Genomic DNA, 16,257 nt, shown 5'->3' with positions numbered 1-16,257 from the left:
GTCTCAGACTAAAATATGTGAGATATTTTTTTTTTTTCTATTTCAGTTTTCTATTTCAGTTTGTTAAAACTGATGCACTTAATTTCCCCGTGCAGTTTACATACACATACTGTAAGTTAGATATTACGCATTTATGATTTAACTTCTGCAATTCATGTTCATTCTATCATGTGAATATGAAAATGACTCACATATATAGATCATATAATCTTAGTTATGTGTGTTCTTCAGTTCCCGGACATTCCCAGGAAGCTTCAAATAGAAATACAACAGAGACTTGCATAACTATAAAAACTGTATAAGTATAAAAGAAAGGAATAAGAGTTATACACAATAAAATATTTACATCTGGGTCCATTTAAAGATAGAAAGTCCCTGAGTTCCTCAAAGACATAAAGCGTTTATTAGTTTTTGTATTATTTATCACGTTGCTCCAGTCTTAAATCTTTGCAGTTCCCTCTCCTTCATTAACGGTCTTTTGTTGTTATTTCCCAGCCTGCACTGGTGCACGTCGGCACATTTCCAATAATGAACTCCACTGTAGAGCTGAGTTTGACTTTTCTCTCACCTCATCGCTTTGTCGTAAATCGGAAAAAAAGGTCTGTTCTTGTCCAGCAGTGGCTTGATTTGGCGTTGGTGTTCTTTACGCAGCATCTCTAATCTCTGTTACATCTACAACAGTCAAGACTGATTTAACTGACAGGAAATTACTTTGAAAAATATTTGTATTACAAACGAAAGGATTTTTTTGCACTTTAATTTAGCTTATTACTGCCTTTGGCTAAAATATACAAAATTGTTATAAAATCTGTTACTTACGCCCTCAATGCTTACTTATGGAAACTTTAGCATTGTGTATGTCAAGTCTTCAGAGTTTTCAAAATTGTTCTAGCAACTGTGTCCCTTTATAAATTTCAGCATCAATCATTTTACCAATTTTATTTTCTTACATTTGCTGTACTTCTCCTAATGCTACGTATGTTAATATTTCGGTTGTTTACATTAACTTACTGAAACTGGTTTACTGAAACCTACTCCAGCACCTCTACTTGTGCCTGTGTAATAAAGATATCATTTGAAATACACTGAAAATGACAAGTCGGCTCTTTGTTCACACTGAATTTTTCAATCAAAATTGAACAAATCAATGCATCAATTCAGCGACAAAACACCATAAATCCTCTAGTTCCAACTGGTTTTATTGCCATCTGTCTGAATAGTTACAGCATATTTTACAGAAAAACTTGACGTGCATCAGCTCGACGGTGAAACGTGACGTCGTTGCATTAAAGTCAGCTGACAACCAATAACTGGACTGTGTCAAAGGTCGAAGGTCACCTGCTACACACCTTCAAATGTGTACGTTATCGAAAAAAATCTTGAAACCAGAAACATTTGCAGTCGATTTGATAATAATTTGTCCCCAAACATAAATCGTTGAATGACTTGAGATATCTGAGCGTAACTGACCCCACAGACAAAAACACTAATGCCAGTTTAAAATTGTTCGCAGAATCACAAATTACAGCATTTTTAGAGGGAATTAAAAGAGCAACACCTTTACAAGTTATAATCATATTACAGATAAAGTTCACGGGTGATTTACTCTGAAGGTTGAAAAATCGTCCATCTTTCCCACTGTGTCCGACTTTAAAATGCGTCAAATTGATCTCGAAAAATGTAACAAATATTCAATTTTGCGTAAAAACTGCAAAGAAACAAATTTAAGTGCAATCCAAAAGGTATTTTGGAAAAACCTGTGGCAAAACATTTGGCAGGACTCAATAAATGCAACAAACAAGAAATGAATCGCAGTAAATACTCAAAAGCGATATATAGCTTATACACCAATTACTTTCATTACATTTTCTTACGCAAAGAAACATAAAAAGCACATCAATTCATCACAAACTTCAGGAGACAAAACAACGTTTTTAAAAAAATACAATTCCAGATACTATCTGGTGTGTAGAGACGACTGTGAAGATGAGGAAGTACTGAATGCAAAGTCAGTAATTAAGTCAGTATTGATCAACAGTTTCACAGAATAAGTGCAGGTGTAGATTCAAAGTCTAAAAAAGGTGGTAAAGTCTTTCAAAAGCATTCGATTTCCGGACTACTGTGTGAGTGTGTGTGTGTGTTTATTTTATACAGGAACAAGAGAAACAAACTGTACAGGAGGAGAAAAAAGAGAAAACCATCATCAGGTCCTGGTACCCATGGAAACCTCTTCACATTGGTGACGCGACGTCCATGTCCAAAGTGAGTGATTCTGTGGGGAAAAAATCAAATAAATCAAAAATATAAGCATTAAACGGATGACATTACTTAGAAATCAAGTTATACTGTGGAATGTTGATCAGAAGGAAACATGGATTTGGTTTAAAGGACAGGGTTAAGGTCAATTCATAGTTTCCTAGTGTGCTTGATTCATTCATTTTATCCCTGTTGTAAATTGTTTCTAACCCGAACCTCAGGTCTAAGGACACAGGACACTGCTGGGTGTTCAATTTGTAAATAACAAAAATAAATACACTGAGGCAAAGTGTGATTTGTGAATTTGGGCTATAAAAATAAAACTGCTACTAGTGGCAGGACAATATATTGGAATGGTACACAACAGTCAATCCCAGAGATGAGGGCAGGGAGATTATCTTTTTGGTTTGTTGAATAAATGTAACGTTTTTTTCCAGCTTCTACTTAAATAAAACTCTCTCTCTGACCACGGACTGACCTATTCCCCTTAGTAATGGAGCCATAAAACAGGTAGAGTACATGTGGAAACAGAAGTATGAAGAAGCCTTTCACGGAGCAAACGTCTCACCCAAATGTCCTGGATTAGCTTCAGCTTCATTGTGCATCAGAGAGTCGAGGGTACGAGGCGACATGGGGAACAGGTCACTGGTGTTTCCAGAGTTTGTGCTGTTTAAAAAAAAAAGAGAAGATGACACATACTTAACATTACTACCTTAACATCCCGCTGGTGACATGTTAACAGGCCCTGTGTGTATTTAGAGTTCGGCTTCATCACAATCAGCACGTTTACATGCACAGTTTAACCGAGCTAAGGCTGTAGTCGGACTAAGACGGGCAATCGGACAATTTGCCGAGTCTGAGTATACACGAGGAGGAGGAAATTGATTTTATTGGCCGTAAGCATCTGACTCCACCTCCGTAGGTGGCGCTGTATCTCTCTATAAGCTAGTGTGTATTGAATCAGTTTCCTGTTGACCTTAACGTCACAGAAAAACAAACGGTGAACAGCGAGATTGGCCAGTGAGACAGATTGCACTGAGGTTCTGTGTGTTTCGTACCTGCTGTACACGTTAATCGAGATACAAACTAGACGGTGCATGGCGTGGTTGCTGAAAGACGCAACAGTACTGCACTTTACATACCGTCTCCTTCTGTATACGCGCAGGAGTAATCGGACTATGAATCGCAACATCCAGGTGTGTTAGTCTGATTAAGACTAGCTCGATTTTAGTCTGACATTAAGAAAACCAAATTATTGTCTTTGTCTGACTAACAAATCAGTAAACTCATTAATATATCCTGTGTTACACTGAATTCACACATACGTGTCAGGGGCCTTGTGCTGGAGGTGGCAGTCTGTGGTTAGCAGGGCAGTGTCTGTTGTGGTCCACTACTTCATAATGGTTGCCAATGTTGTGTGACACTTTGTGCACTTTGTCCAACAAAGAAAACAACAGAGAGACCAGGTCACCTCCATTTTGGTTGTGGAGTGTTTGAACTGGACACATAAACGTGATAAGTGCTCGCGCTGCAACATTTTTCAACTCCTGCCACATTCAAAGTGAATGAGTTGACGCCACGACCCCCGTTTGTGTGAATACAGCGTACACGAGTGAAAACTGTGCCAACAGTTCATCAGCCTCATCATTTTCTGAAAGATAATTAAGCATTTAGCTACAGTACACACGGTCATGATCAAATAAAGATGAAACATGAAGATTTATCACAATAAATGGAAAATGAAGACATGAAAGCCTAAGTTTACAGACACTAAAGGCTTTTATGTTGAAAATTGCATGTTAATGTTAATGACGTTAACTTCCCATCAGTTGTTGGTTAGCACAGTGGTCTGAACAGAACAGGCCATTAAACATTTTCTTCTGTCTTTTCTTCAAATTTTAAGTTCAGTCTTTTGTTTTCTTCTTCTGTCAAACTGACATATTTCCTTATTGAACTATTAACACATGAATGGGATTATCTGAATTCTCACACACTCATAATACAAACTGTTTTTAATCCACACAAAGAGATTGAGATGACTGACATGTCACGGAAACAAGAGTGCGACCTGAACCAAATTGAGGAAAAAAAAACAGATGAATGACAGGGAGGGGCATTTGAGTTAGTCAGGGAAAAACAAACAGGAAGAGTATGCCCGGAATCCCACCCTTTAAACACACAGACAAAGTGACGTGATGCACATACAGCCCTACATGCCACCTCCCCTACCCCCCCTGAATGCCTACCCCGGGAATCCGCTCCCAAGCAGATCACTGTCCGGCAAGTCCATGAACACGGAGGGACACCTACGGAGACAGGTCAGGATCTCACTGAGCAAACCTCACAACCAACCAGCACCAAAACCACGACCAACCAAGCAACCTGTGTACACACACCCACTCTGATCTGACCTCAGTCAACATCATACTATCAGCAGCCAAGGTGAGTGCAGTCAATCCCACATTTAAAGATGCTCTTTCAATTAAAAAAAATATCCTTTGTAAAGCAACAGTTTTTTTACATTTCCAAATGTCAGCTGTTTCAAGTAACTTTTTACAAATACCTAATATTGTAAATTGTGCTCTATTTAAGTGTGAATACAGCAAAGAAAAAAAAACAACCTACAACGTCATTAGAAGAAATTTAACATTTTGAGTGGGTGCAGGTTTTTCACAATGACTGCATTCTGATGGACAGAAATTCAATAGACATTAAAAGGGGCAGAGAGGACCACTGCTTTGTAGAATTCTGGCTCCCGATTGATTTAAGTGTGAAAGAGATTCCTCTAGACCCCATTCATGCCTGTATTAACATCAGTATGTCCTAAATGTGTCCTCACGTCTCATCACTGAAAGCATATGAATGCAACCCGTCCCCAGGATGGATTAGAGACCACCTCCTCAGCTGAAATTCTCTGAAATTGAAAACCTTAATTGAGCAACTTGAGTAGAGCATTAATTCACAGCTTCTCTCTCTCTCTCTCTCACACACAAACACACACACACACACACACAAACACCCATAAAAACGCTGACAGCGGACAAATATGTAGTCAGACTTGTTAAAAACATGTTTTTGCTCTTGCCAACAGTCATGTCAGCCTGTACTTGAAAGAAAGAAGGGGGTGCCCGATGCAATAGAGAATCTATAGTGAATCTCCATATTAGCTGGATTCACACACAGAGACGGTTTCTCTAATGACAGTGGTGACTCACACTGAAAGTACAACTAGCTTTGTTCTCCTTTCTTAGAACATTTGGAAACAATCGCCATATGTAAAAGAGGGAAGTTCACGTGTCGATCAAATTCTATTTTTCCTTGAATCCATTTTTCACGCTAACCTTTATGCAGGGCACAGACCACAGATACTACACAACAACAAAACGTCCATTTTTGGTGCAATGTGACATATGTCATTGTCCACTATCTTGGAATCCGATCACAGTGCTCAAAGTACAGACCTGACTCTCGGGATTGTTCATTATCAACCCTATTATCACAGCACTTATGGCTGAACAACGTTGTCAAAGCGCTCATTACATGTTATCTTATCAATATATTCATTACAGACAGACCTTATGATCATTTATGTATCCTAAAGGGATGACGGATACTTACGGTGTAACGCAGATGAACTTTGTCTTCAAGTACGGCTGAATAGCTGTCAGGGAAAAGAAAAATATTTGTAATATTTGCCAAAGAAATTCTGTCCAGAATTAAAATTGGCCTGAAAATGGTGTCTAACTTGCTAACATGCAGTCTTTATTTTGAGTGCCACAAAGGTGAGGTTGCATCTTTCCACTCATTTCAGGACTTCATCATTTATCATAAAGGGACTTATTTTTAAACTTCTGTATCTGTATGTTTTTATAAAATGTGCACCTTTATGGGCATTCAAAATTAAGGTAACTATGGACAGATAAAATGCAATTATTTTGACAGAAAAGTTTCATATCAGTGCATGTGAGGTCACTTACTGCTCGTAGAGTCTCCTCCAATCTCGGGTTCAGGAGCCGCCTCTGGCCTGCAATATTTCCCGAAGGCCTCCTCTTTGGGGATATCGGGGTAGAGGTAGACGAGAGGTGAAACCAAGATATTGGTGGCATCCATGATCTTGTAGCCCATGATGATGTCGGCGAAAGACATGCTGTTGAGCTGCTGCTTGGTGTACGGCTCCACTGACTGAATCTGAGTCTTACCTGTAGTCACAGTAGGAAACTGGGTGTCACACAAAAAAAACAACAAGATTGTCTTAAAACTGATGGAATGGTAAAGGGAGGCGGGAAACACTCACCACTGATGTCTTTCTCTACCCATGTAAATGTTATGCCCCCTTCCTTGCTGCTCTCACTGAAGCGCAGCAGGAAAGTGCCAGGGGGTTTTGGACTGAGAATGGCCCTCTCCCTCTCCTTACTGATAAAACCCATGATGTATCTGTAGATAAATGACAGGAAGACAAATAAACATACAGGATGTTAACTAGGCCCTGTATTAAAAATAGTATGTCTATTTTAAAAGAGGCCAAAACACTTTGTAGGAATATAATGAACAGACATCTCCAGCAGAGACTCCTCAGTGACTTGACTGTAAACAAAGAATTGAGCCCTCACCCTTCATTCCACAGTGCCAGGATATACTTCTTCACCAGGTCAATGATGTTGTCCAGCCACACCCAGAAGGAGAAGCCTTTACCGGCCATGTTTTCCTGTGAAGAGACGGGAAATAAATAAATAAAATAACTCAAAGTTAAATGATATGGTGACTTTAAAACCACATGTAGCTGAAAGGAGAAATACCTTGCAGAACTTGGCCCAGGTGATCTGACAGCCAGAGAAGTTGACACAAGGCCCTGGAAGGATAATTAAAGATAACATTATACAGTTGTACATTAAACAGTTTGTAGTTAAATGTTTTACAGGCACTCACCTAGTAGTTTCTCAGCCAGTGTGGTGAGCTGTTCAATGGTCAGCCCTCTCTTGGTCGTGGAGGAGAATTGCCAGCTTAACACCTCAGCCACCTGGTCCCATGTTCCGACCGGAGGCTTGGTGAAGAAGTTGACGTTCTGCGTAGACACGACACGCACACTCATTTCACACAAGTTTGTACTGTGAGGAAAAATAACAGCATTCTGCTGCTGAGAGTGAAACGGTAAACATTCCCCTCTATCTAGCGTTCAGCCCCTTTCCACCAGAGGGTGCTGTGTCTTACCTTTGGGTGGTTTGTAAGCATGTTGTACCACAGGATGGAAGCCCAGGCATTGGGCATCTGGCAGATGTTGGAAATGACAACCACAGGCAGGGAATGAGTCTGCATGAAAAATATGAAAGAGTTGTTTCATGTTAAACTTTTGTCACATTAACACCAGCAACTGAGGAAAATGTCCAGAAATGTATTGGTTCAGTTTTGCACAGTTTATTGTTCACACATGGAGAGTGCGGCAGGAGACTGAACTAAAATCCAGGGTGGACTCCAAAGTCTCTTAAAAAGGGTTACTCAACGTTGAGCGGTGTGTAACAGTTAAACATGTGAGACGTGTGTCCTTGTGGTACTCACCTCCAGATCTATTTTCAGACCTTGGTGATAAACTTCTGTCTCAAACGTGATAAGATGCAGCTCCTCAGTGACAATCAGAGAGGCCTAAAGAGGACAGTTTAGTTAAAGCTAAATTGCAAAACAATCTGTTTCTGTATTTGTGGTGAAAACAGATAAGATTTAATATCAAACTATCCCACTGAGAAAAGAGAAGAGTACTTACATCACTATTGGTCCGGCCACCGTTACCGCACCTCTGTTCTCTAAGGGTCTGTACAAAAAACAGGAAGTCAGGGCTCTGTATCAGGCTTTCATCAGAGAACATCTGATGACTATCAAACATCAAGTGCTTCGCCTCCATAACTCACCAAGTGTTTAAACTCTGCTGACAGGCTGCCATTGTTGGATTCCTCCATGTTCATTACTTTTGTGTTGGTACCAAGGATGTTAAACTTTCGTGACCTGATAAAGTCAAGAGAGGACAGAGAGTGAGACTCTTTTCTAAAATCAGAGAGTAAAGGTTTTTTCTTTAAAAGTGTCCTAGAAGTCTTACCCTCGAATTGCAGCCACGTCACCCGATTCCCTGAAACATAAACAGATCAATTCAGTGCGGCACTATTTTCTCTTGATATGATTGTGTTTATCATAAAGAAACAAAAACGCGACTTACTTGTCAATGCAAACTTTAATTTTCAGCTGGTAATTGAGTTCAGGAAACTTCACCAGTAACCTAGCAACAGAGATGAAAACAATGTCAACAAAGTAATTTGGATATAAAATATCAGAGTTGCAGTCCCTTTGAAATTGCCACTGACACATTCGAACACTTACCTGACTTTATTTGTGAACTGCACCCCTGTTTTGATCACCAGAGGTCTGTCTGGATGCATGGGCATACATGGCTGTCTTTCCACGACAAAAGCGCTGGAAGAAAGAGCGTTTCATATTTCAGAGGAGATCGCCACCAAACTTCACACCTCTGGTTGTACAGACTTTCACTTTAAATGTCAGCTCTTGAGATTCAAAGCATGAGTCTATATCTGATGATTCACAGAGCGAGTGCGTTTGTTGAATTTAGACTGAGAGATGTGTGAGAAGGCAGAGCTTTGATCTTCAATTCTCTCTCTGAGCAGAAGTACAGTGAAGATTTATCACATGCGTTACCTCTTCATCAAATTTCTGAACAAGTCCACAATCTTCTCCTCCAGGGCAGGTCGGTGCTGAATGATGGGGTCTCCTTTGTAGGACACCTTCTGTTGAAGCTCCTCTAGCTTCTTGATCTGCTGACGAATCTGGAGTTGGGACTCAGCCAACGACGTGATCCTGTTTAGAAATGAAATACAGTTAATGTATCTACATACAAAATACATGTAACATACACATTTTTAAGCAATGCTTAATATTATGTATACTTTGACATACTGGTGTGTGAATACTAGTATTTTTTTCACTTATCCTAATACCTAATGAATTCAGAAGTGCATCATAAGTACAAAATGCAAAAATGTGCTTGATTACCATGTTTCGAGGCGATCCAGGCAGATGTTAGGTGGACCTCCAATACAGGCAATCTGTTGTCTTCTCTTCCAGTCTGCTAGTTCATCATCTGTCAGATTCTTCTGTACATAATCCATGGCTGTCAACAGGCCTCCCATCTCTGTCACAATTTGCTGCAAGACAAGAAGCACAGACATGTCAAGCAAGATAAGTTAGAGAACATTTTTGGTTTAAACTTCCGATCATTATTGCTGCACATAAATATTTCTGCCATACATCTATATTTGTCAAATTATTTATGTAATATCATTAAAAATATTATTATCTTAAAAACTTGATAAATGCTGCTTAGTGCTTAGTTCATCCAAAAAAATGGGCATCATACAGTATATCTGCCATTGGCAGCCATGGATCATAATAATCTCATTACACTCAGGCATCAGTACCCACCCTCCTGAGCTGGTCCAAGGCACTCAGCATCTGTTCAAGCTGAGCCATCTTCTGTCTTGTAGCAGCTGCCTGGCTGTTTCCATTCAGGTCCTGGGACAACTCTGAAAAGTAGGTGGACATGTATGAGTGTACTTGAAGGTTCATAAAAAGGCTATTTTAAATAAACAGTCATCAAAGACAGTGTCGAGGCCAAAGCTAGAATATACCTCCTTGACTTTTCAGTGTCTTGTAATTGAAGTCAAAGTCATCTTGCAAGTTCTCAAGCATTTTCATTTTCTGTTCCATATCCTGTCGAGAAAGAAATGATCAGACTTGCACAACAGGAATCGTCATGTACGTTCAGATATTTAATAAGAGATTATCTGATGGAAACTGACCTGCACCCGCTTCCTGATGTCTTGAAGGTTGTGCTCCAGGATCTGCTGCTTTTCTGTGACTACTGTACCAGTGGGATGAGCTGCCTGACCGTCCTGCAGGAGAGTCAAAGAGATTCTAAAATGTAAAATCATTCTGCCAACACAAACACATTGTCTAAATGACATATTTCAATCTAAGGCTTGGTTAGTATGTTTCGTACCTGTGCAGCAGATGTGGCAGTCTGCAGGAGCCTTTGCTCTTCCCATAAGCAGCGGGCAACAATGCGGGCAATATCCATCGGCTTCTCCAAGTACTTGCTCTGCAGATGCTGTTTAATCCTGCGCAGGTTATGCTGGTAGAGTACGTTGTTTTCCTGCAGGAAACGGCTGTACTGCTGATCTATCTCTCCTAAGAGGTTGTGGAACACCAGTGTTGCATGTGACTCCTTATTGGCAGCGTAAGCCCTTGTAAAGGAGAAGACGAGATAATCAAGTTATTTAGTTCCTTCCCAGATCTGTTTAATATTTAAAGACAGATACACCTGTTTGTGCCACCTTCATCACTGCTTTTTGGATCTCATCAAAGAGTCAAACTGACAAAGTGTCAGTGAAGTACAAGTTCTTCAGTAGATATGAGTTTATATATTAATTTGGCCCTCATAACTTTAATCAGTATCAATTTGATGACACATAGTGAGTTTAAATAAGCTTGGATTATCCCTTCATAATAAATCTGCCCCCTCTATTCAGAATTATGAAGACTTTTAAGGACCCATCTCTTCTTTCTGGCCTTCAATTTTAGATGTGAACCTGTTATCAGGACAGATTCTACTAGATGTTACCACTTTAAACTAAAAGTCATATCTCGATATTTTTTAGTTGAATGGCGATGCTCAATATTTTTTCTAAGCATAATATTTAATATTTATTTTTTCTAATATTTACATTTTATCTAATATGCTACAATGCTTATAATAGCATATTAGATTAAATGTTTTCCAGAGGCAAACCCTTTAAAAAATAAACAAACAGTCCGTTATAAGTTTAAGCCACATGCTAAATGTCAGAGCTCACTGAAATAAAAATGTTCCTTGAAAAAAATAAAACAAATCTCTTTCCTGCATGACAATAATATACAGTAATGTATTAAAAATACAATACTGTTACAATTTTAACAGAAATAAAAACTAATAAAATAAAAATTGTATCTGTGAAAATAAATGCTTAATTGGGTTTGAACAATTTTCTCAATTATTTCACATAGATATTTAACACAGCTTGTTGATATGATAATTAAATAATGTCTTACATTTTATTATCAATATTTAAAACTTCGGGCATTCCATATGTCCAAAAGTGATGGACAGTGATGAACAGAAATCAAGTCAACACTCTGTAGTGTGTGAACTATGAACGAGCCTCCTCAGCACGAGCCGAACAATAAATCTCAAGAACACACCAAGAGAGGCGGGACTTAAGGCAGAACAGCCAATCATCAGCCGGTCACACTCAAAGCCGGTGTCATGTTTGAGGCAACGACAGGAGAGGGAGGGGGAGAGGAGGCAGCCGCAGCAAGCGTTGAAACGAAGTGGCCAGAGATGTAGCGGAAAATGTAGTGAGGCGTTTGTGCAAAACTGAGGAAAACTGCAGAAAAAATTCCCTCTCACTGGGAAAAGTGGGGGTTTTAAAACACCCACCTCTCCCACAGGTGCGACGTGTGTGTGTGTGTAGGGACGCAGGGAGAGGAGAAATAGGTGCGAACTTGCGGCTCATGTATTGTCATTTTAATGCAAAATTAATTATATCAATACAAGCGATATTGTCCCGTGTTATATCTTGTTTACAAATATAGATATATATTAAAATATCGATATATCGCCCAGCCTACACTATTTTACTTCCTCCATGATTTACTGTGTTTTATGTTCTTGTTGTAGCTTTTTACCAAACAAAGCACTTTGGTCAATGCTGGCTGTATTTTAAACATGCCAGAGAAATACAGCTGACTTAATTTGAAATTTTTGGGAGGGAGAAAGAAGGTAAGATTAAAAAGAAAAAAAAAAAGGAGGGAGACAATGGATGACATAAAACAATGCTTCCTGTGTGACAAACTAAATAGCAAGTCAGGGTGAGAAGGCCTGTCACAGCTATTACACAATCATCTGCTCATATATATTTGTTCTAACTGCGTAATTGTTTTAATTAAACTTGACAAGAACAGCAGCTTGAAGGTGGCACTCTTGCAGTTATGTCATCTGGTTGAGCTTCTTCAGCTATGATTCCATAAACTGGCATGATCATCATGGATGAGTTAAATGCAAAGCCCAACAACACATCACTCGTCTCAATGGGGACATGTTGGTTTTAAGCAAAATAAGAAACGTCCATCAATTAATAATATGACATGTACTAATTAAAAGGCTGATTTTTATGTCATGATTTCCGAAGAGTTTAATTATTTCTTACCAGTCTTGGCTCTCAATCCATGGAGCTAGAAACTGCCGAAGCTCCATGGGGAAGCTGTCACTGTATAAGTGGTAGAGCTGCTCCAGATACCTGGTCTCCAGCTGCTGTAACTGGTTCCATTGTGCCATCCTGACATACACCTCCTCAAACCTACATGAAAATGAGACATGAAAAGTTAGCTCAACAAGCTAATAAATATATATTTAAAAAAAAAAAAAGTCACACATCTTAAACTGACCACAGAGAAATGGCACAATGTCAGGTTTCCTCTGAAAAGGCTGACAGACCTTCAGGAGGCCCGCCTTTATGTGCACTCACTTCCTGTTCATTGAAACGTTAAGCCTCCACCGAGAAATACACACACATGAACAGCTGTCGACTCCCATAGCAGATGGGAGTTAATGGCCTTTGAGTGAGGGTTTACCCCACCCGATTTCACCAGAAATTGAACCAAAACCACATTACCTTCTCTAGGCTGTTGGGAAGCAATGGCAAGTATGGATTTGAAACCAGAGAAACACAGTTTATTTGTTAAGGATATCGGTCCTGGCTTTCTTTTAATCATATTGTGCATTAACAAGCACAAAGCAATGACTATTATCCTTGAGGTCCACCTCAGCAGCCTACAACCCAGAGAGCTAATGACTGTGCGCTAAAAATAACCAGACACAACAAAAAGTTGTCTCTTTTAACATCCATCCACCTTCAATCATGAATACTTGGTCGAAGACCCTTACGTAACTTTTGGATACTGTTTCACTTTCATGCACATTAGTCAGTTTCATGGTGTCACTGGCACTGCACAATGCTGAGTGTTGCAGTGCATAAAGGAGAACTGAAATAAAGGCACAGAAGTTTACAAAAGCTCTGATCCTTGGTAAAAGAGTCAAAAATATCACTGTGATACAGACAGTGCTTATGGATATTTCTTTTTATCATAGATAATGTCATGTTGAAAATGACATTAAATAATATTCTATATATTTTTTCCATGTTCCTGCATGACTGACACTGTTTGAACACTTGAACTTTGCACACTTGAGTCATACCTTAAGATATTTGCAATGTTTCTTATCACCTCCACTCAGTCCCAATGATAATCATCTGTTTAATCTTGTGCGACATTGTGTCACCAAAACAAGCTTTTTCAATTTCCTTCCTGCAGTCATTTTAACAAATTGTTGAAAAAAAAAGTGCAGGCGTAACAATATCAGTAGGTGGAGGCCTGTGTTGTAACCAAACAGAAAGATGATTACATTAGTAAATTACAAGTGTGTTTTGACATCTCAACAGGTCCACTGAGAGAATGGTCTTTCATGACCCTAAATGTTTGTGCAGGTGTCCCTGTGTCAGGGTTCAATGTATTGTTTAACTACATTTTAAGGCCACATGTAACTATATAAGTATTCAATGTTTTGTTTAAATCAAGTTAGTGTTTCAGGGAAGCCACATACATTCAGATAAGCAGTTCCGTTAGCAGTTATTCACACCAACATCCTGAGAGAAGTTGGGTTTTGTGGACATAGTCACATGCCTCACACAAACTTGACAGATGTTATTTCCCAGACATATGAAAGTGGTGTATCTGAATGGAGTGAATTTCTGGGCATCTGAAACTAAGAGTATCGCTGATGAGTCATTGTCAAAACTGTGGTATCTGTTTCAATTTTTAATTATTTGAGTAAGGCTCTGCAACTTCCTATATTGCTGGTAAATTTTGGTTGGGTATATGAATGGTATTTTAACTAAAATATTTTACTTACAATTCCCCTGATATACAAGAGGTAAACAATGTAAACTGCATTGGCAATGAAACAAGAATAATAATTACATGATATGTTCCTGCATTGTGAAAATGAAGTGAGATATAGTACACACAACTACTTTGAATGTGTACCTCAGATTTGTTGAATGTTTGTTTACCAAATTATTTCTGCCACAAATAAATAGAATGAATTAACTTAAATCTAGCGCCACATAAATGATGCAAAGTCACTGAGGCACCACTTGACTTTCATCACAAATGATGATGAGGCACCACTTGACTTTGATCACAAATGATGAAGGCAAAATTAATTTGGATGTTGACCAGACACATTCAATAGCTCCACAAGATCTGAATCATCAAGGCTGGTGTATATTGTAAAAGTTACTGTTGCAGTCACACAAATGACAACCTTGTGGCTCAAGATGGTATGTAAACAAACGTTGTGAACATCATTGCATATACCAGGCCTGTCACATATTTTCTGATTGCCCAGTTTCCAATGCTTGGCACTTGTAAGGCACAATGAGCTATCCCATAAACCATGTGACAGATATTCCAGTAAGTACTTCCTGGAACAAAAAAAAACAAGGGACAGTACCAAGCATGCTGATTTTCAACTTTTGTGGTCTTTAAACAAAGGTGACACAGTGTATGTGATATGTACGTCATCCAGGATTAATGTATTTGTTTAGTGTCAGCCATGCTTTGTTAATCAAGCAATATTTAATACAGTAAATAATCTAATATGGTACACTATATCACCATGATAACACCGGTGGTTACATGATGATAGTAAAAATAGTAACTTTACCAAACATTCTGAAGATTACAGGTGTTCACAGACCTCTAAAATGTCATTTATAGAGACAATCGTTTAAGTAAATTGCATAATGGTGTGAGGTGTCGATACATGTTGGCCTGCAGATTTAATCAACATCACTACCTGCTAGGCCTGTGTGTCCAATAATTAGCAATGGTAAAGCACAATGAGTGACTGCATAAAACCAAATTCCATCTCTAAATTTGAAGAAAGTAACCAGTGCAAGTGATTTGTATAAATAGTATACCGGTGTAAGGTGTCAGACCTGCAGCTACAGGAGGGAGGAGATGGGAGGATATGGGCGTGACGATTCAAAGCAAACACAAACAATGACCCATGTACTAATGGGCACAAAAAAACATTATTATACACAATGGACATAATTTGAAGTGTCACAGTCCTGTTTGGCAACAACACACGTGGCCATTTTGATTTTTTTTTAACATCAGCACAGCAGAACACGTACGATCACGACTCCAGGGGCTGAAGGTTATGCTGTGATGTGACCAGCATCGTTAGCAGCAAGCAGGATTGAACTGGCATCAGTTAAAATGTGGAAACTACACTTATTGCACCATAGACACAGTGTCTAACAGCACGAGTGCGTTTTAACGTATGGCAGCTCCACTTAGAGTTACTGAAAACACAGCTATGCTCTTAATGAGGTATGTTGTGACATAATCTAATTAAAAAAGTGAAGTAAATAAAATACAAAAGCAGAAGAGGTCGTAGTCGCTTACCCAGCTTGTTTTCACTTCTTTGGAAAGTTTCTCCGAAGGAAGAATGTGGATGTTTAACTTATTTCCTTATAAACACTGACACAACAAGTCGGTGACAACCTTTTTAAACACCGAAGACACGTATGGCGAGTAACGACACAATAAGGGAAACAAAATCGCAATTTCTTCCTTACTATTCGGAAATCACTTCACGCAGACCCGAATGAACCTCTTCTCTGAGCCCATCCTCTACATTGCAGTCTTTCCAGCCACACAAACTTCACTGATTATTTTACTGACAACTCTGACAGCCAATAGAAGCCAGGAACTGTTCTTTAGCCAATCAAAGAGCGGATTTAATGCAGTAAAGGCGGGGCTTATCGTCTGGGTTGG

At 39.0% G+C, this 16,257-nt stretch overlaps 1 protein-coding gene across 4 annotated transcripts; it reads right to left on the bottom strand.

The window, feature by feature from the left end:
* Nucleotides 1-1,181: 1,181 nt before the first annotated feature.
* Nucleotides 1,182-16,131, bottom strand: stat3 (signal transducer and activator of transcription 3 (acute-phase response factor)). Of its 4 annotated transcripts, none has more exons than XM_044051489.1 (25): nt 15,886-16,131; nt 12,558-12,707; nt 10,313-10,556; nt 10,113-10,205; nt 9,942-10,023; nt 9,736-9,836; nt 9,307-9,458; nt 8,953-9,111; nt 8,620-8,712; nt 8,459-8,518; nt 8,342-8,371; nt 8,157-8,250; nt 8,012-8,059; nt 7,810-7,893; nt 7,465-7,563; nt 7,183-7,318; nt 7,053-7,105; nt 6,867-6,961; nt 6,551-6,690; nt 6,234-6,455; nt 5,875-5,917; nt 5,096-5,170; nt 4,503-4,562; nt 2,825-2,922; nt 1,182-2,272 (listed from the first exon to the last, which is right to left on the bottom strand). In XM_044051489.1, exons 2-25 carry the CDS (start codon nt 12,683-12,685, stop codon nt 2,232-2,234), a joined length of 2,430 nt encoding a protein of 809 aa, XP_043907424.1. In that variant the 5' UTR covers nt 12,686-12,707; nt 15,886-16,131; the 3' UTR covers nt 1,182-2,231. The 4 variants fall into 4 exon arrangements, with proteins under 4 accessions (XP_043907424.1, XP_043907426.1, XP_043907427.1 ...); XM_044051491.1 differs by having other exon boundaries at nt 16,059-16,084; XM_044051492.1 differs by lacking the exon at nt 5,096-5,170.
* Between the last annotated feature and the right edge of the window lie 126 nt (nt 16,132-16,257).

Source organism: Solea senegalensis, linkage group LG19 (assembly GCF_019176455.1).
Source record: "Solea senegalensis isolate Sse05_10M linkage group LG19, IFAPA_SoseM_1, whole genome shotgun sequence".
Classification (NCBI taxonomy): domain Eukaryota; kingdom Metazoa; phylum Chordata; class Actinopteri; order Pleuronectiformes; family Soleidae; genus Solea; species Solea senegalensis.
The sequence above is the reverse complement of the archived record's forward strand: the minus strand, read 5'-3'. Positions and strand labels throughout refer to the sequence as shown.